The sequence below is a fragment of the Ictalurus furcatus genome, chromosome 15 (assembly GCF_023375685.1).
Source record: "Ictalurus furcatus strain D&B chromosome 15, Billie_1.0, whole genome shotgun sequence".
NCBI lineage: Eukaryota > Metazoa > Chordata > Actinopteri > Siluriformes > Ictaluridae > Ictalurus > Ictalurus furcatus.
Window position 1 is genome coordinate 13,658,743 of NC_071269.1, and position 22,071 is coordinate 13,680,813.

At 39.0% G+C, this 22,071-nt stretch overlaps 1 protein-coding gene across 2 annotated transcripts in view; it reads right to left on the minus strand.

Annotated features, from left to right (window-relative positions):
- Positions 1–22,071, minus strand: part of LOC128618931 (sodium-dependent lysophosphatidylcholine symporter 1) — a 31,805-nt gene that overhangs the window by 3,101 nt on the left and 6,633 nt on the right. For both annotated transcript variants that reach the window (XM_053642640.1, XM_053642641.1), the window contains exons 4-10: positions 18,640–18,772; positions 11,610–11,688; positions 7,749–7,936; positions 3,346–3,436; positions 3,050–3,171; positions 2,425–2,508; positions 339–422 (exon numbers count right to left, since the gene is read on the minus strand). In XM_053642640.1, coding sequence (XP_053498615.1) covers positions 339–422; positions 2,425–2,508; positions 3,050–3,171; positions 3,346–3,436; positions 7,749–7,936; positions 11,610–11,688; positions 18,640–18,772 — 781 coding nt within the window. The remainder of the gene's footprint in view (positions 1–338; positions 423–2,424; positions 2,509–3,049; positions 3,172–3,345; positions 3,437–7,748; positions 7,937–11,609; positions 11,689–18,639; positions 18,773–22,071) is intronic.

The window sequence follows — 22,071 nt, forward strand, 5'->3', positions numbered from 1 at the left end:
AACCCCAACATAACAGTAAGTTAGGAAACAGTACAGCAAAACCAACACTGCAGCAAAATTGGAAATACAACATCAAAACCAAAAACACAACCGCAAATTTAGAAACAAAACAGCCTACTCAGTGACAAAACAGCAGTGAATCTTTGAATTTGATGTTGTGTTTGTAAATTTGCTGATGTGTCTGAATTTGCTGTCATGTTTTCAAATTTGCTGTTGTGTTTAGCACTTAAGGGCCACTGTATAGTTTATTTATGATATAAATATTAGCTAACTTTTTGTATTGTATCCACATTGTTAATGTACACTTGGGAAATAATAAGGACAGAAGACAATCTCACTGTTAGCCCAATGAAGATAGTGGTCTTCTTGCCCAGCCTGACCAATAGCATCTGCCATAATGAAATGAACAATGTGGCTGCCATCTGCACACAGAATGAGAGGTTTAATTGTAATTAATAACACCAATTATTAATTAAGAATAACAAAATGGATATGTTTCTGTAACATCTGTAACCTCTGATGAGCTACACACATAATTCATAGAGAAAGGCTGTTATTTGGTTTTAAAAAAGTTTTTCCTGCATAAACTGAACCTGACCAAGGCACACATTTCACTGGTCCAGGAAGTGCAATAAACTGGAAGGTTCGATACGCATACAGGTAGCACATGTCAGGAAATTGAAAGGAGAAAATAATGTAATCAAAGAACAACTGACAAAATAACCCACAAAATGGACAAAAGCATTACCGCCATGCTTGTCTAAGGGAATCTGCAACATTTGTGTAATAAGGGATATAATAATCTAATATTCCCAGGGCAAATAATGAGAGTTCTTGCTATACAATCAGGACCAACTGGCCTAATATGACCACCTTATTGTTTGCCCTATGGTTAATTCATAGACTTAGATCTACAATATCTCAATTTCACAGACCTAAAGCATAACACAACTAGTGCAAAAAGTCCTAAATCTGTAGACAAACACAGAAGAAAGTGGTCATGCAGGCTGGTTGTTATTGCTAAAAATGCGACACTGGTTAAGGTCATATCAAGCTCAATGCGAAGGAAATAAGACATCGACTCATTCCCACTGTATAGTAATACCTTAAGTAATACATGGACAGTATGGGAGACACACTGTTTTCTGCCTTGCGAAGCAAACTGAACCTGACCAACACACACAGTGAAAGAAATGTTTCTAGGCTATGTGTCTCACCCCTGCAGGCCAAGACCAAGAACTTATTGTGAGTTGCAAAATGAGCCCCTGGTATTGGGATGTGCAAAATTTAAAAGCTTGCATGTGAAGTACTCATTTCTTTATAAAACATACATACTTTCATTGTGTTAAACAACAAAGAACACATACTGATCTATAATAATTACCAGAGTGAAAAAGTAACCAACATTAGCACAGAGCTCTAATTAATCTGTATCAACAAGCTGCCTGCTGAGCTGCACAAACTCTGCCCGCTAAGCACCCAGATGCAAATTTACAGTTCCTAATCTAATCACTCCAAGCAATTTCCTCTGGTGCGTAGAGGGAAACTGACAAAATGTCTGTCTTTTTTTTTTTTTTTGCCTGTTTACTATTCAACATTTTGGCCATTTTTGAAGTGCTTGGAATACCGAAAAGCTCACAAAACTTGGCACGCACATCAGAAGTGATGAACATAAGGTCCTAGCAAAGGCTGGACCTGAGTGTGACCTGGAGCTCAATAGCACTCCCTTTTAGATTCTTCCTAAATGTGAGCATCCAGTTTCTCATACCAACTATCAACAAGAAGTGAGTCTTATAAACCAAACTTTTTAATACTCCTCCGAGAGGGTTCAACAAATTCAAACCAAATTTGCTCAACATAATGTCAAGATGCCATGATGTTAGATTACAAAGGAACTTTTCATATCAAATGTGTGTTTGCGAACCCTTTCGAATTTTCTATATTTCTGCATAAATATGACCTAAAACATCATCACATTTTCACACAATTCCTTAAAGTGGATAAAGAGAACCCAATAAAACAAATTAGTGAAAAAATATTATACCTGGTCATTTATTTGTTGAGGAAAATGATCCAAAATTACATATCTGTGAGTGGCAAAAGTATGTGAACCTTTGTGTTCAGTATCTTGTGTGACCCTCTTGTGTAGCAATAAATACAACTAAACATTTCCGGTAACTGCTCATTAGTCCTGCAACATCGGCTTGGAGGCATTTCAGATGGGACTGTATTATAGGTTGTGACAAAACCATACGAGCAAAAAGGGAGGATCAAAAATGGAATTTCTTTTAATGTTCTTTCACTTGTTTTGGTGTGTATTCCACTGTGTCAGCGCTATCATTGACTGCGATGCTTCCTCTGTGGTACAAGTCAATGTAAACCTGGTGAAACTGCCATATAAGCATACAGTGACAGAGCACTTACCAGTAATATGACTACAAGGTGCTGGAAGTAAGCCCCCAATCCAACTGCATGTGTACAGAAGAGAGCAAAGTTTCCCTGGGTAATCTAAATCAATAAAGCAAGCAAGCAAGCAAGCAAATAAATAAATAGATAGATAAATGCAAAATATTCATTATATGCTGTTTATCTATCTGATAACATAACATTGAACATTTATATAATGTTTAAATATATATATATATATATATATATATATATATATATATATATATATATATATATATATATATATATATATATATATATATATATATGTGTGTGTGTGTGTGTGTATATTATATATATATATATATATATATATATATATATATATATATATATATATATATATATATATATATATATATATGTGTGTGTGTGTGTATATTATATATATATATATATATATATATATATATATATATATATATATATATATATTAGTCTCATCATTTTGGCTAACGGCTAATGAGGTCCATGCACCTTATTGGCACCTCTCTAACACACATCACAATGTGAAAAATCCAAAAGAGGCACTACTGCTAGTTTTCGTCACATCACTAAGAGCAATGTACTACAAAAACTCTATTACTTTTGGGGTTCTGACCTGAAAAGCAAGTGAGGAAAAGAGAAATCCGAGCACAAGTAGCACATATGATTTATGTCTCACAACCATTTTCATACTGGTCAGGTATGACACTTGTATGCAGTCCATCTTACTCAGTGGAGCTGATAAAGAAACAAACACACAAGAAAATCCAAAGTAGTTTTTTTAAATATTGAACAATTCCCATAAGGCAGCCACTGCAACAGTGAATACCAAATATGGAAGATGATGTGAAACTTCTATAGATGTGTAACAAAACTGGTTATTCCATAAGAAAATATTATTCTTTCACTTACCCAATTGCTCCTTCACCCCAAGGAACAGCACAATGCAGCACATGAAGTAGATCACTCCTAACACCAATGCAGCAATCAAATAAGCTCTCCTCTGTAGGATTACAACACACACACACACACACACACACACACACACACACACACACACACACACACACAGTCACTACTCCTTAAGTCATAATCTTTGGTATAAATGATGTAAATTTGAGTGTAAAAATTTTTCAACTGAAAAAAAAAAAGAAATCATACAAAGGATTTTTACATTGTTTTAACACAGTCTGGCAGTAGATGTAATCAGCTGGTGTGACAGGGCTTAGGTAAATCACACACTTTAATCTAGAAGCCTTAAAGATACTACGTAGAATTTTAAATGAGCTGTTGATACAGTAGAAATTTAGTCTTAAATAAAGATTCAAATTGAGCGAATGCTATTTAGTAGACTCTAACTCAGAGCTGTCAAACATACAGCTCAGACTGACCTGATAAAAGTTCTAATCTGGCCCAGCAAATTAAAGTAGAATCCGTGTTCTAAATTAAAATCGTCTTGGATCATAATTGAACTGAAAGATTTGACAAAAGAGCTAGTCTCTTTTATTCCACTAGGGGACAAAATAGAGCAATAAACAGTCATAAACTCAGCTACTGACAAGTATCCAAGTATCCATCCATCCATCCATTTTCTTTGCCGCTTATCCCAGGGACCTGGGGCACATGGCGGGGGGCACCATGGACAAAGTGCCAACCCATCTCAGGGCACAATCACACACACACACATATTACACATATTACTATTTAGAGATGTCAATCAGCCTATAATGCATGTCTTTGGACTGGGGGAAGAAATCAAAATACCCAGAGGAAACCCCTGAAGCACTGGGAGGACATGCAAGCACCGTGCACACAGGGCACAGGCAGGAATCGAAGCCCCAACCCCGGAGGTGTGAGGCAAACCTGCTAGTCATCATGCCACCGAGCCACTGACAAAAATCTATTTTAATATAGCACTATTATTTATATAGCACAATAGGCATTGACACAAAGCAGCTTTGAAGAAATTGGATATAGATTTAAATATGTCCTTAATGAATAAGCCAGACGCGATGATTGAAAGGAAAAACTCCCTTAGATGACATGATAAAGAAACCTGAAACCATATATTTTAGCATATGACACTGCATAACCCTGCGTGCACCAATATACGTGGTTTTACAGTAATCACCAGAGGCTTTAGGCTAATGGAAAGTCCCAACTGAAAATATACAGGTAAATATACAGGTAACCAGCAGTCAGCATTTACATTCAAAACAGCCTATTTATTGAGGGGAGGAAAAATATCTTCATGATTTTCATCTAGTTTGGACACCTGCTGTCTGTTTCCCATCTGAACGGAGAAGTGCAGTCTTTTATGCACTCATTTTGTCTGTGCAGTTCATTTAAGGAGAGACTGGCCAACCTTCACAAACTACTTCCGGTGTTCACTAAGGTCATATAGGAAATCGGTGCTTCTTATGAAATTAAACAGTGTTAGCTGCTTGGTTTATGCCATCACTTCATTCACTCATGTTGGTTTGCTAGTGATATCAGTACAACAAGCTAGGTTAGACATCAAAATGAGCAACATACCAGAAAAACTGCAAAGACCTCCCCACTAGTCTGTTCCAGCAGTTTACAAGAGAACAGAATATGGCTTTGCTTCAGAACTTTCAAGAGTTTCAGGTGCATGTTGGAGTGTGTGTGTTCATGGGAGTCAACTGCCATGTTTGAAAGTTTAAATCAACTCATCAACCACACCCAAATAACTCCTATAAAACACATTTAATCTAAGGAAAAATATTGGGGGAGATATGAAGGTCAGCTGAACTTGTAAAAATGACAGGACATTATCCTCATACATAATTTGTGTTGAGGTTACTCCATCCATCCATCCATCTGCATGGCTGGACTCACTTTTTTTCCCCCAAGCATTCCAAATTCAGCTTAAGGTTCTGTTGATTTCACTCTACTTTGAGTGTGATTCATGACAAGACCCACACCACAGAAAATTATCGGGCTGATAGGCAATGTGTCATTTGCATAAAAGTTGAGAAATTCTTAACTTTTTCCACCTGCTTCATACAAGGCATGCTTGTTGCAGGTGAGGACATGGGTTAGTGGGAGTGTTTAGCAGGAATGTGGGGGAATAAGCAAATTAACATGGCACACATTCTTATTTGTGAATGGCTATTTACACATTTTATTTTTCTCAGTGAGAGGTGTGTATGTATTGTGTGAGCTGAGCCAAGCCACTGGAAAACCAAGATTCTGTTACGTTTAATTTTGTTTTGCTTTTTGATACCATGCGAGTCATGTATAAAAAATAAATGCTCACCAGTCATCTAACCCAGAGTCTGCCACTTTAGTCAAGATATCTTGCTGCTGCAGATTGATGCTGTTGGGCCTGAATCTGCGTTAGAGAGTGGAGAACCTGGGCAAGAGGACTGTAATCCATGTCCATGTGACTCCTTACTTCAAGCTGTAATTTCCTGTGTTGTGGCACAATACAACTCAATAACTGTGCTTAGTCTGGGTGAAATCACTGATGAGCATTTTTTGTATCACAGTATCAAAAGGTAAAACAAAATTAAATGTAACAGAAACTTGACAGCTTTCCAATGGCTTGGTTCAGTTCAGCTCACACACACATATCTTGGCCCCACTCTCACACACACAGAAAGAGAGTTAATTTTACAAATAAGAATCAGGTGTGACACGTTAATTTGCTTATTCCCCCACACTCCTGCTGCAGACTCTCACCAAACCATGTCCTCACCTTCCACAGTACTCCTACAGCCCCCTATACAGATTTTTCACCTGTTTCTACAGAAAACTGAACAGCTGAAAAAGTACCCGTCTTCAAAAGAAGGCTAAAGACCTCCATCTCTTTGCCAAGCACTTGAATTGGCACTTTGTTAAGAAATTATTATTTTTTAAACCACACATATAAACCTTGTCTTGTGTTTGTTTTTATGCTACTAACCTCCTCAATTCAATTTCATTAAATTTTATTTGTATAGCACTTGCATGGTCACAAAGCAGCTTTATAGAAATATATAAATTAAGGATGTACATTTTAAATGTATTAATTTATAAATTTATACCTAATGAGCAAGCCAGAGGTGACGGTGGCAAGGTCAAAACTCACTGAGAAGATATGAGGAAGAAACCTTGAGAGGAACCAGACTCAAAAGGGAACCCATCCTCATCTGGGTGACAACATAAAAAAAAATTATTGTACTCTTAGTCCCTGACCTAGTAAACTAGCTGAGACTACAAAGTACTTCTGTCAGTCGCTCTGGATAAAACTGCATGGTCTAACTATGTTTTGACAATGATCAATAAAGCAAGCAATAGGCCTAAGGTTTTGTTTAACACAATCAATAAGCTTACCCAACCTCCAGCTCATGATGTTCACGCATCTGAAGAGTTCTGTTGCTCTTTCCTGAATTATTACCAGGAAAAGTTTAATGTTGTCTGTAGTGCTTTATAGGCAAGGCCTCAGATTTTGGTTTTCTACCTGACCACTCTTATCAACAATTGGCTAGCTTTACTCCTACAAACCCATCTGTTGTCAGAGACTTAATACTGAAATCTAGTTCTTCATCGTGCCACCTTAATCCTGTTCCTACATTTGTCATCACATACTGTCATTCTGTCCTTTCTGCACCTATTTCTCACTTCATAAACAGATCTTTAGCTTCTACTTCTGTCCCTCTACCACTTAAAACTAGGACTCCAACTCTTAAAAAACCTAACTTGGACTATACTGTTCATTCTAATTTTCACCCTCTCTCTAACTTACCGTTCATTTCCAAAATACTGGAAAATACTGTTGCCTCCCAGCTCCAATCTTTCCTTGCTCAAAATAATCTCTTTGACCCCTTTCAATCTGGCTTTCGTCCTCTTCATAGTACTGAAATTGCCCTCGTAAGGTTTGTCAATGACCGATTACTCTCTAGAGACTCCAGTTCTCTTTTCTATCCTTTTATTACTTGATCTTAGTTCCGGTTTTGATACTGTCCATCATGATTTACTTCTCTCCTGCCTCTCAGATATCGGTGTCACTGGTGCTGCTCTTTCCTAACTTACTTCTTATCTCACTGATATACAGTTTTACATTTCTATGCACGATTATCAGTCGCCTACTGTCGCTCTGAAATTAGTTGTCCCTCAGGGATTGGTTCTTGGACCTCTATTATTCATATATATACACGTTCATATTATATATATAATATATATATATATATATATATATATATATATATATATATATATATATATATATATACACACACACATATACACACACACATATACACACACACACAAACACACACACACAAACACACACTGCCTTCATGCCTCACCGTATCCTGTAGTGTGTCAATGAAAGGAGAGGTAGAGTTGTGGTATAGCACAGATGAGTAGTTTCCAGTGAGTGCATTACTCTCACTCAGCGCACTGCATGCTTGTGCTTTTTTAGCTTGATACACCCCCACAATCTGTCCCTGAATAGTTGCTCCTGCCAATGTCGCAAGCATCTCCATCCCCATTCCTGCAGGATGAACAGAGTGGAGGGAGGAATAGATATCGAGGTAGACCAACAAACACACATAAAATAAATATTGCCAATGTAAGCAAATTTGCACTTTGCAAATAGCAACCTCCTGACAATTACGAGTAACCATACATCCTGAATAGATAGATCATGGTCATAGATAAATAGATATAGTTCCTGTGGAATACACATCAGCTGAACTAATAAATTAGCAGAGCAGGATATTTCTCCCACAGTACAGGAAACAGGAAAATATGTCTTGCATATCAACTGGGGTTTCAAATACTGTAAATGTGGCCCTTTGTGTGCCTCTAAGCCATTTATATTAAAGAGTCCACTTCTACAGTGCCCGCCACTAATATTGGCACCCTTGGTAAATATGAGCAAAGAAGGCTGTGAAAAATCATCTTTGTTTAACCTTTTGAGCTTTTGTTTATAAAATTCACAAAAATACACTGCTCTCATGGATATCAAAACAATTGCAAACAAAACACGGGCTTATAAAAAAAAACTTTGTTAAATATAGGTATACTACAATTATTAGCACCCTTTTAGTTAATACCTTGTGCGAATATACAGTATCTCACAAAAGTGAGTACACCCCTCACATTTTTGTAAATATTTGATTATATTTTTTAATGTGACAACACTGAAGAAATGACACTTTGCTACAATGTAAAGTAGTGAGTGTACAGCTTGTATAATAGTGTAAATTTGCTGTCCCCTCAAAATAACTCAACACACAGCCATTAATGTCTAAACCGCTGGCGACAAAAGTGAGTACACCCCTAAGTGAAAATGTCCAAATTGGGCCCAAAGTGTCAACGTTTTTGTGGCCACCATTATTTTCCAGCACTGCCTTAACCCTCTTGGGCATGGAGTTCACCCGAGCTTTACAGGTTTCCACTGGAGTCCTCTTCCACTCCTCCATGACAACATCACAGAGCTGGTGGATGTTAGAGACCTTGTGCTCCGTTTGAGGGTGCCCCACAGATGCTCAATAGGTTTTAGGTCTGGAGACATGCTTGGCCAGTCCATCACCTTCACCCTCAGCTTCTTTAGTGTGTTTGGGGTCGTTATCATGCTGGAATACTGCCCTGCGGCCCAGTCTCCGAAGGGAGGGGATCATGCTCTGCTTCAGTATGTCACAGTACAGTAGCTCCCCAGTGCCGGCAGCACTCATGCAGCCCCAGACCATGACACTCCCACCACCATGCTTGACTGTAGGCAAGACACACTTGTCTTTGTACTCCTCACCTGGTTGCCGAGACACATGCTTGACACCATCTGAACCAAATAAGTTTATCTTGGTCTCATCAGACCACACGACATGGTTCCAGTAATCCATGTCCTTAGTCTGCTTGTCTTCAGCAAACTGTTTGCGGGCTTTCTTGTGCATCATCTTTAGAAGAGGCTTCCTTCTGGGACGACAGCCATGCAGACCAATTTGATGCAGCATGTGGCGCTTGGTCTGAGCACTGACAGGCTGACCCCCCACCCATTCAACCTCTGCAGCAATGCTGGCAGCACTCATACATCTATTTCCCAAAGACAAACTCTGGATATGATGCTGAGCAGGTGCACTCAACTTCTTTGGTCGACCATGGCGAGGCCTGTTCTGAGTGGAAGCGGTCCTGTTAAACCGCTGCATGGTCTTGACCACCGTGCTGCAGCTCAGTGTCAGGGTCTTGACCATGTTCTTATAGCCTAGGCCATCTTTATGTAGAGCAACAATTCTTTTTTTCAGATCCTCAGAGAGTTCTTTGCCATGAGGTGCCATGTTGAACTTCCAGTGACCAGTATGAGGGATTGTGAGAGCAATGACACCAAATTTAACACACCTGCTCCCTATTCACACCTGAGACCCTGTAACACTAACAAGTCACATGACACAGGGGAAGGAAAATGGCTAATTGGGCCCAATTTGGACATTTTCACTTAGGGGTGTACTCACTTTTGTAGACATTAATGGCTGTGTGTTGAGTTATTTTGAGGGGACAGCAAATTTACACTGTTACACAAGCTGTACACTCACTACTTTACATTGTAGAAAAGTGTCATTTCTTCAGTGTTGTAAATATTTGATTATATCTTTTCATGTGACAAACATGTGAGGGGTGTACTCACTTTTGTGAGATACTGTAACAGCTCTGAGTCTTCTCCTATAATGCCTGTTGAGGCTGGAGAATACATGGCAGGGGATCCGAGACCATTCCTCCATACAGAATGTCTCCAGATCCTTCAAATTTTGAGGTTCACACTGGTGGAGTCTCCTCTTCAGTTCACCCCACAGGTTTTCTATGGGTTTCAAGTCAGGGGACTGGGATGGCCATGGCAGGACCTTGATTTTGTGGTCAAAAACCATTTTTGTGTTGATTTTGATGTATGTTTTGGATCACTGTCCTGCTGGAAGATCCAACCATGGCCCATTTTAAGCTTTCTGGCAGAGGCAATCAGGTTTTCATTTAATATCTGTTTATATTTGATAGAGTCCATGATGCAATGGACCTGGACAAAATGTCCTCTGGCAGAAAAACAGCTCCAAAACATTAAAAAGCCACCACCATATTTAACCGTGGGTTAATAATTAAGAAGTTCCGTTAACTGGAACTTCTTAATTATTGTCCTGATGGTGGAAATTGGCATTTTCAATGCTTGTGCTATTTTCTTATAGCCACTTCTCATTTTCTGAAGCTCAACAACCTTTTGCCACACATCACAAATATTCCTTGGTCTTACCCATTGTTATAAATGACTAAGGGAATTTGGCCTGTGTTACCTCATATTTATTTATACCCCTCAAGTCATGCTTGAACAATTTCCTGTTCCTAGTCACCCAGGTGTACTAATTTTTATTATTATTATTATTTATTTTTTTTTAATATCAATTGAAATATACTTAAAATATATTTTTCTCATATGAATTCATAGGGGTGCTAATAATTGTTCCACATCTATATAATTATATTTAACAAAAAAACTTGATAAACCTGTGTTTTGTTTGCAATTGTTTGATATCCATGAGAGCAGACTATTTTTGTAAAAAAAAAAAAAATTAACAAAAGATCAAAAGGTTAAACAATAAAGACAAATTTTCACTGCCTTCTTTGCTCATATTTACCAAAGGTGCCAATATTAGTCGAGGGAGGGCACTGTAATTTATAGATGTTGCTTCAATTATTAGCACTATAGCATGACACATACTGATGTTCAAAGTAGTTTCCTGTGTAGATTTTTGCATGTTCTCCATGTTCTTGTGCGTTCAAAAACATGGCTGTACATGGATAGGCTACTCTAAATTACCTCGAGTATGATTTTTTTATATTTTCTTTACCATTTTACTCCCCTTTTGTTCACCTGTTTGCCAATTCTCACCCACCATCCAGTTCACCCCTATCATATGACACCTACCAACCGGGAGGGTGAAAGCTATCACATGCTTCCCCTGAGACACATAAAGCCAGCCAACCACATGTTTTAGAACCGCAGCTCATGCTGCATCACAGGGCACAGTAACAGACTCAAAGGAAAGCACTATCTGTCCTCTTCCGCATACATATTTACATTTACATTTATTCATTTAGCAGACACTTTTATGCACTTGCCATTTTATTAAACCATTTAAATCTGCTAGGAGATCAGAAGAGAGAAAAATTATTGTGGATCTTACTGTAACCAGTGGCAGAGTCTCTGTCTTTTTGGTCACCACCCAAAAACATGTTTAGAGAAGTGTAGGGCACATGGTAGCACTGAGAGAGAAAAGACACAAAACAGTTTAAGTGGATCATGGAAGTAGTGTGTCCAGCTGTTCTTGTTATTTGAACAAGCATACAGATCATATACAGTAAATAGGCTTACAAATTGTCTTCGGTACAAAGCAGAACATTTACTATATCTTATATAAGAACATTACTATTGATAGTATTGGCTATGTAGAAGCATGGGGCTTCACCTAGAATGTCTTCCAGATTTAAATTATATTTTTCAAAAGACATTAAATAATTTTACGTTAATATAAGCTGAAAAAGGGCACCCAAATGGCCCTATTATCAGACACCATGATTTTGAAACCTGATGACTGCATCTATGATATATGATTAGGTCCATAAATATTTGGACAGTGACACAATTTTCATCATTTTGCCTCTGTACACCACCACAATGGATTTGAAATGAAGCCATCAAGATGTGATTAAAGTGCAGACTTTCAGATTTAACTCAAGGGGTTGAACAAAAATATTGCATTAACTGTTTAGGAATTGTAGCCATTTTACAGAATCCCTACATTTTCACCATCTAAAAAGTAATTGAACAATTGACTGATAAGCAGGTTCATGGACAGGTGTGGCCAGTTTCCTCATTATTTCATGGCAAATTAAAGATATAAATTGTCTGGGGTTGATTCTAAGTGTTGAATTTGCATTTGGTAGCTGTTCATAGGAACTCTCAATATGAAGTCCAAAAAGGTGTTGATGCAAGTGAAGGAGGCCATCATTAGGCTGAAAAACAAAAACAAAAGAGACCTATCAGAGAGATAGCAGAACCTTTAGAAGTGGCCAAATCAACAATTTGGTACATTCTTAAAAAGAAGGAATGCACTGGCAAGCTCAGCATCACCCAAAGGCCTGGAAGACCACAGAAGACAACTAAAGAGGATGATTCAGAATTTGTTGAAACCCCTTCACAACATCTAGCCAAGTCAAGAATACTCTGGAGGAGGTAGGTGTAACATTGTAAAAGTCTACAATCAAGAGATGCCTTCACAAATGTAAATATAGATGGTTTACTTCAAGATGCAAACCACTGGTAACACTCAGGAACAGAATGGCCAGAATAGACTTTGCTTTAAAAAGAAATAAATAAATAACTGTAACAACTCTAATAAGCCTGACCAGTCCTGATGCAAGATTAACTTGTATCAGAATGATGGGAAGAGAAGAATATGGAGAAGGCAAGGAAGGGCTCATGATCCAAAGCATACCACATAATCTGTCAAACATGTGGAGGAAGTGTTATGGTATGGCCATGTATGGCTGGGTCACTGGTGTTTACTGATTACGTGACTGCTAAATGAGGTAGCAGGATGAATTCTGAAGCGTATAGAATATAGATGAATTCTGAAGTGTATATACTTTCTACTCATATTCAGTCAAATGCTGCAAAACATAAGGCAAAGAAATTAAATGTTCTTAAAATGTCCGATGACCTCAACTCAATTGAGCATGCTTTTCACTTTCTGAAAAGACAAAACTGAAGGCAGAAACAAGACTCAAAATTGCGACCATTTTGGTAATACATGCTACCGGAATTTAATCTGTGCGACCTCAAAATATATTTTTGTGAGCATTTGTGCGAGTGCAAATAATTATTGTGGTGTGACCTGTTTTAATTTCTCTACAAAACGTTTGCTAATTACTGCACACTATGTGCCTGCTGTGAGCTGATACAGTAACCGGTCCACCATTCTATTCAACATTACATAACCAATTAAACTTCATCTTTACATTCTTATCTTCAATGCAGAATTTAGATTGGTTACTATTATCAATCACTCCCTTTCACTGCGCTCCACTGTCACGTGACAGGGAGCCAACCAGCGCGCTGCAAAGAGAAGATGAAAAGAAGCCCTAGATTTATTTTGTAAGCTGCCTGGTTCACACACACTCCGTTTGCACGGTGCAGAAGCAGCACGCACCGTGCTTTCACATAAAATGCATTTGCAGTGCGCAGCTGATCAGCGGTGGGACACATTCAAAAAAGTACATGATCGTGGAGGGTGACAGGTCTTTGAATGAAGTTTAGAGCAACAGAGTAGTAATACAATCTTTTATAGACATGTACCATGTATAAACAATAAATATAAACAGCATAATAGTTCATATAACCAGGCGTTATATGAAAGCACAATGGTGCATGCTGCTTCCGTACCGCATACGTACTGCAAATGGAGTATGTGTGAAACAGGCGTAATTCAGTGCGTGCAGCACAGCAAACACTTGCTGCGGATACGATAGATCCGTTACTGCACTGCACTGACCACACCACAACCGTGTGCAGTGTGAATGCTCACCTGTTAACATGGGCATGGAAAAAAGCCGCGTACGCACTGCAAACAGAGTATATGTGAACCTGGCTTAAACTTAAGCGTGTTTCACACCGCACGCTGCAGCAAAGCTGTGCGTGCATGTTAACAAATGAGTGCTTTTACAACGGATGTGAGCAGCAGTGAAGCGGAAGTTTTGGCATAGAGTCTATATTTAGCTGCGCTGAATTAAAGCGCCAGTACACGGTTGAAACACTTAAATGATGACGAATTGACATAAAAACGTATATATTGCACAGAAAAAGTATAGCCTATATGTGTATAGTAGTATGTTTTACATTTATTGTACACTAATCATGAATGAGAATAGTGTTATTTTTGGCTTGGAAGTACAGTGTCACTTGAAAGAGCGTTTTTGTCACACATGAATTGTACACTCTAAAAAACACACTGGGTTAAAAACAAACTGGGTAAATATAGGACAGAACACATTTTGGGTTAAATTAACCCATCAATTTAATTTTAACCCAGCAAATGTGTTGTTTTTCAACACAACGGACAGTTTCATTTTTACAAAAATGTTGGGTTAATTCTATTTCATAAATGTGTTAATATTTTCAGGGTTATTTTTACCCTTTGAAAATGTCAAATCTACCACATTATAAGCAAATATGTCAACAAAATATGTATCTCCTTTATTTACACACAAGGTGGTGTTCAGAAATGTATTGCTAGAGCTGCTAAAGTGGTGTTTATATATGTTCTTTAAATGGCTCAAATAAGTCGTATATTTAAGACGAAAATGGTAAATTTTGATCAAATTTTGCATTTAAAACATCCAAACAACTGAGTAACCAATTTACGATCCAGTGGGCATTACAATCAAGTAATCCAAAGCTAACGAAGATAGCGCTGCATTTAATGTCATGGACTGTTATCGCACATTTTTGCTTTTTCTAGTGTACAATAATGGTTTTATGGAAAAATATATTGATACAAACCTTCACTCAATCATGTGTTAATTTTTAACACACTGGTGTGTCTAGTTAAGGACAAAACATTTTGCGTTGCTTTTAACCCAATGTGTTAGTAGCCTACATTTAACACATGCTGTGTATTAAACATTTCCACACAAAGATGTGTCTAAAAAAAATAACACAAATGTGTTTATACATTTTTCCCTACAATTATCCTACAATGTAATTTGATTGTATGCTAAAATTCTACTAAAAAGCTCAGAAAAGAAAATAAACAATTGTATGAAATTCAGGTGACATTTATTAAAATCATTCAAACATTTGACAGATTTGTCAAACAGATTTTGTAAGAATTTGAGTTGATGCATCTTCTTACATATCTTCCCTCTGGGAAGACAAGAGTCCCACTCCCTTCCATTTGAAAAGCTGTAAAAGAGCAAAAAGAGTGTTGGTTAGTTGTTAGCTGCAAAATATGGACAAATGCCTTTGGGCTTTAACTGAGAAATTACATTACAGAATCCCAAATTGTAATTTTGGAAATGTGTCCTCCACTCTCCCATGAACAAACTGGCACTGTAGACTTAGTAGTAAAATCTAGCTGACTTATGAAAATATTTATTTTCGAGACTTTAGCACCTCACTGCCAATTATTTTTGCATAACCTAATAAAGTCAACCAGCATTACAGAGAAAGTAGTAAGCATTAAAACCTACTGTAACCCCCATCCTATCTTTTTGTCACGTTAACCTTGTGAAGAACTTTTAGCCTCGACATTACTGAGCTAGCTAAGTTCCGTTATGCTAATTACGTCCTAATCCTAATGCTAATTACGACAGCTTGCCTTGTCCAAGACACTTGCTAAATGTCGTTAACGTTAACCCACTCTCTGCATTACATCATAGTGAACAGCTGTAATGCTAGGCTATCATTAAACTTAAAAAAGGGAGTTGGAATATCTAACATTAACACAAGCTGTATGCTAAAGTAACGTTATCAACTCAGGTGAGCGTCTAGGTTAGCATCACTCATCCCTACTGTGACTGGTGACAGCATCCAGCTAGCTAACCCTAACTCGGGGCCTCAGATAAGATGCAGATCCAGAGAATTATAGAATCTCAGTCCATATTTCGCTGCCAACCTAAACACGACACTAGTAGTGTAACACCAACACTGAGGAAGCAGTACATGATATTCACATTTGAAGTCATCGCGATAGGTAAAGTTAATTATCACTCGCTGAGTTACTGTTTTACAAGCAATACATTTTTGAGAGCTTCCTGCCTAAATACCACAAACATGACTAGGCTTTTTCAGCAGCATTAACACTAAATAGTGATGAAGGCTAACTTACCTGTGGTCATTTGGGTTCCTCGCCTCAAAAACCGTTACCTTCACCTGAGGCGAATTCAAACAGTCGGCGCAGAGTTGACTTGACCCGAGGAGTTGGGTTGATGCATCAGGGTGGGGGAGGAGTGTATTGATTCATCTTTCAGTGAAAATGTCCCAGCAAATAACCCGATGGTTGGGTTACTCAAAACTACCCAAAAAAAATGGGTAGAAACTGAGAAAATAACCCAATTAAATGACCCAAAAGGCTTAACCCAACTTTTAGGTAGGAATTTTTTTTTAAAAAATATATATATTACATTTTTTAGCGTGTAAACATGCTCCTCAACATTATGTAAATGTTATATTATATAACAATCAAGTTAACAAAACTCCTCAACAGCCCACTCACAATAACTGTTGTACATGTTTTGGTTTGCTTTTCAAGGAAATTATCTATGGAACCCGAGAACCTTTCTGCAAAGCGTATTGCAGTTTCTGCACATGAAACGCTGCTGGTGTGAAAGCAAACGCATCACTAATGCCCCAAATTGTGCACTGCTTTCTGCTCTGCACCTGCGCCGTGTGAACCAGGCCTTACAGTTTTTGGAGAGAGTGGTTGAAAGACTTTGAGTGGCTCCGCTATGAATATAGCTCAATGCACTGCGTTCACTGTAAAGCCTGTGGAACAGAGGTTATGGGTAACACTGCGTTCGCCACTGTATCCACACATTTCAAGCATGAGTGGTGGTGGTGTTTTTAAATAAAATAAATGTTTTTTTAAAAAATGTATATTATATATATTTATATATTGTAGTTGCTCCTTAATTTTCGGTGGGTGCTATTAAATTTTTGCTGGTGCTCCTAACTTTTAAAAGTTGGGAGCACCAGTGCTACCAGGTAAAAAAAAAAAAAAAAAAAAAGAAAAAAAAAGTTAATTTCAAGCCCTGCAGAAAGATCCACAAACAAGCAGCAACTGAAGATGTCTGCACTACAGGCCTGGCAAAGCATCTAAAGGGAGGAAACTCAGCATTTGTTTATGTCCATGGATTCCAGACTTCAGGCAGTCATTGATCGCAAATGATTTGCATCCAAGTATTAAAAATAATCCTAATATTTATTATTGTTATTTTGTCCAATTACTTTTGAGTCTGTGAAAATGGAGGGACTCTGAAAAATGGCTGTAATTCCTAAAAGGCTAATGCAATATTTTTGTTAAACCCCTTGAATTAAAGTGTAAAGTCTAGCCTTCAATAAGATCTCAACTGCTTCATTTCAAAACCATTGTAGTGGTGTACAGAGGCAAAAGTACAAAAATTTTCACTGTCCAAATACTTATGGACCTGACTGTATGTCAAGCTTTCTGTCAGAGACGGTCAGGAACGTGGAGTTGGCGAAGATGGATGATTTATTAGTCAACAGTGCAAACAAACAACAAAAACACTGAAAACAAGAACCAAAAACCTGAACTAGAGATACAAGGCAAAACATACAGACATACAGCAACAAAAACTTGACTCTGGGTAGGTCTCAACCAGCTCCCATGTTCAGTAATCAGGGCACTGATCAGGGAGTCTGCCATTTTAATGGCTGTCTCAATTGCAAAATCCTTCGAGTGCACTGGAACATTGGCTTCCTAAAAACCAGAGAGTATCGATGCTCACTATGTTCCCTTACTGGAAATAATGTCATGTTTTCTGAAGCCTCTCAGCTCGAAAAAATGGAGAACTCTCAGCCAATTTCAGGTTACAAATTTAAGTAGCTTGTTATTGTTTTTGTAGCTCTCAAATGATTACTTACATTAGTGATTTTAGCTGTATTTGACGTTCTATACATGGTTTGTTTGAGACTAATGACTTGATTCATGATTTTTTTTTTTAATTCTACTAGCTTGCCTATGATCCTGCTTGAGATAATATGACAGAAATATGGCAAAAGTTAATACTGATGTCTGGTGAAAATTTCATGTGAATAACTGCATTGGAACTATATTTACTGAAAAAAAATGTTGATGCGTCCAATACTTATTTCCCACACTCTATAAAATTCTATATTTTTCCTTTTAATTTTTGGTGATTATGCGAGTATGTAGTCATTCAGTTATCGGTGTCCTAAGGTGTATTGGGCCAGAGTCCTTACCAGTGCCCAAACTCCTGTAGTACACGATATACATGATTCACTACCTACGGAGCGAATACAATACAAACCAGAACTTATATGGGGTACTTATTAGGAGTAACACAGAACAAATGTGTGTGATCAGAGGGACATGTGATGTGCTGGGGCTGATGGGTAATGTAGTTCAATGTCAATTTAGGTACAACCATGACAAATGGTTACGATGATGGTCTTACACTCATTGATGTGTCAAAGATACAGCACCAGCCAAAGTACCAGCAAAAGCTGAAGACAGGAGACATGTTGTTCTGAGGGGTGTACCACAGCAGGATGTAGGCGATCACTCCCATAGGCATAGAGTACACAATCCTGGTAGAAGAGGAAATGGAGAGAAACATTGCATGCAAGTCTGCAAGAGATAACACTAAAGTAATGGGGCTTAGAAATGTAATAAATGGTTGGGAAAAAATGTAAATACAAGTAAAGTGTGTGTTGCTAATACTCAGTCAGCACACAGTTCCCTTGTACATAGTTTGGAGAGCTTTAACAGTACATATTATTTGAAGGGATAGTTCACCCAAAAGTGAAAATTCTGTCAGATGTCTACAGATTTTGACATACAGGATGATTTCCATTTTTTCATCTTCTTTTGCAGACCTTTTTTTCTTGTGAACGCATGTCAGAGATCTTTGCGGAAATTAAGAGATTTTGCGAATAAAAACTTAACTTTAGTTGCTTTGCGCACACAAAGCATTCATATTGCTTAATAAAATTGGGATTAAACCCCTGGAGTCACATGGATTACTTTTACAATGCTTTTATGAACTTTTTGGAGCTTGAAAGTTTTGGTTACCAGACTGTAAATGCAGGGACAGAAACCTCCCAAGTTTCATTAAAAATGTCTTCGTTTGTATTCCAAAGATGAACGAAATTCGTATGGGTTTGGAACCACATGAGGGTTAGTAATTGATGACAGAATTTTCATTTTCGGGTGAACTATCCAATCAAATAATACTGTTCTACAACCACAACTCCAAAAAAAGTTGGAACACTGTGTAAAATGTACATACATGTAAATAAAAACGGAATGCAATGACATATAAACCCATATGTTATTCACAATAGAACATAGAAAACATATCAAATATTTAAACTGAGTAAATGTACTATTTTAAGAAAAAAAAAATATGGCAATTTTGAATTTGATGGCAGCAACATGCCTCAAAAAATTTGGGATGGGGCAACAAAAGGCTGAAAAAGTAAGTGTTACAATAAAGAAACAGCAGGACAAACATTTTGTAACTAATTAAGTTAATTGGCGACAGGTCAGTAACATGATTGGGTATAAAAAGAGTATCTTAGAGAGGCAGATTTGGGCACTCAACTACATCTTATTCAGGCCTCCTAGGTCGCAAACGCCTTAAGATCGATTCGCAGGAGGGGCCCTTGTAAAGGTAAACGCAGAAAGGTAGATCCCCTAGCCCAGAAGGTAGACAGCTTGGCTTCTGAGTTTGCAGAGATTAAGTCTCTCCTCCTTAATCTGCAACCACCCAGTGAACAGCCTGCTAGTGGTCCCGCTGCAATCGCACCGCAGTCTCCACCCATGGCGCTGCCTCCAATACTGTCACCAACCTTTAAGATCCAGGAGGAGGATGCACTCTCCACTAGGGCCTCGGAGAGCCAAGTTATCGGTGGAGGTTATGCTGAGGAGGGGGTAATTGAAAGCTCCCATTCATCTCATCCCAATTCTCAGGGGACGAGCCACAGTACACTGAAGGGCTCCGAGACCAGTCAGATGTCGGTCAGGCCTGTGGTAAAAATGGCCTTGGCACGTCTGGGGTTAGATGCAGCACCTATCCAGGTGACTTCTCAGAGCGCTTTTTTCAGGAAGACCTCTCAGTCTGCAGCTCTCGGTGTCCCACCCTCAGGTCCATATATCGAGGAGCTGCAGAAGTGCTGGGCAGACCCCAGATGTTTCTCTAACTCCCAACAGACTGTTGAGCACTGACTAACATGCAGGATGCATTCAACCATGGCCTTGACCACATGCCCAATATAGAGCTGTTGCCACCCTTGTGCCGTAGCCCGACACATATTGGGAATTCCATGTCACACCTTATACTGGCCCTGTCCCAGACTTCTGCCGAGAGTCTGAGTGACGCCTCTTTGCAGGCATTTGCCTATCTGACCAGGGAGTTGGGTAAGCTAATGTCTTTGTTAACCCTCGCTCAACGCCAAATATGGTTGGCCCAGTCTCCACTTTTGGAACCCTGCTGGAGAGCCCTGCGCTCCCTTCCTGTCATTCCTGGGAACAGTTGATTCTATTCCACTTATTTTATAATCAGAAAAAAGATGGTGGACTTCACCCCATACTGGATTTAAAACCTCTGAGGGCACAAATCTCAAGGTTTTCAAGTTAAATACTCTAAGTACAGTGGACGTGCTGCAAGGCATCAGGCAGAATGATTGGTCTACAACCATCGACCTGAAAGATGCATATTTTCACGTTCCAATTGCACCCCAGCACAGGCAATTCCTCTGTTTCTCCTTTGAGGGAAGGGCTTACCAGTTTTGTATGCTCCCATTCAGGATCTCGCAGGTGCCAAGGGTCTTCACCAGGTGTTTAGTAATGGTACAGTCTCCATTACAGGCCAGAGGGATGCAAATTTTCCCATACCTGGACAACTGGTTGATCTGTTCACAGGATCTCCTCTCACAACCGGAAAATCAAACCTGGCACCCGAACCCATCGAAGCTGGAACTTTGTGTCTGGTGTCTGATGGGCCAGAGCCATTATTAAGGCTGTGTGATCCAGCAGTTGTACAGACCATCCACACCCTCCACCAAGGCATTGTATGCTAACAGATGGAAGCTTTTTTCTGAGTGGTACCAAGCACAAAATCAGGAACTGGCATGCTGTTCCATACCGGTAATCCTCAGCTTTCTCCAGTCCCGCCTTGATAGAGGCCTTGCAGTCTCCACCATCAAGGTATACATAGCTGCCATCTCAGCCATGCATAATAGGGTAGATGGTGTGACTATTGGATCCCACACCCTTGCGACCACCTTTCTTAAAGGTGCTCAACAAGACCTCCTCGACGAAACCCAGTATCCTCCTGGGACTTGCCTTTCATATTAAAGGCACTGTTTTGGCCTCCATTTGAACCTCTAGAAAGGTTGAGGTGGCGGTCTATGAAAACAGCTTTCCTCTTAGCCATGGAATTGGCTAGACAAGTAGGTGAGTTGCACAACTCATTAATAAGCCGAGAGTGCCTACACTGGAGGTCTGGGGACACAGGGGTAACTTTATGGCTGAACCCTACATTTCCCCCCAAAGACGTTTTCTTCGTCTTATACAAACCAGCCCCTCAGTCTGGCATATTTTGAGCCCCCAACTCAGGAGGATGAGCAGGGCTCGAGTGCGAACCTGCTGTGCTATATGCAAGCACTACAGTGTTATATTCACTGCTATTCCGGCAGCCAGATTCACTGTTTGTCTGCCATACATTTGTGTGCCATAGGTGAGGTCACGCTTTGCCCAAGCAACATTTGTCAAAATGGATTGTAGATGCTATTGTTTATGCCTATAAGGGCAATGGTGTCCCAATCCTTCCACCTGGATGATGCGGCGGCAGCCATAGTGTGCCAGAATGCCCACCACACACCAG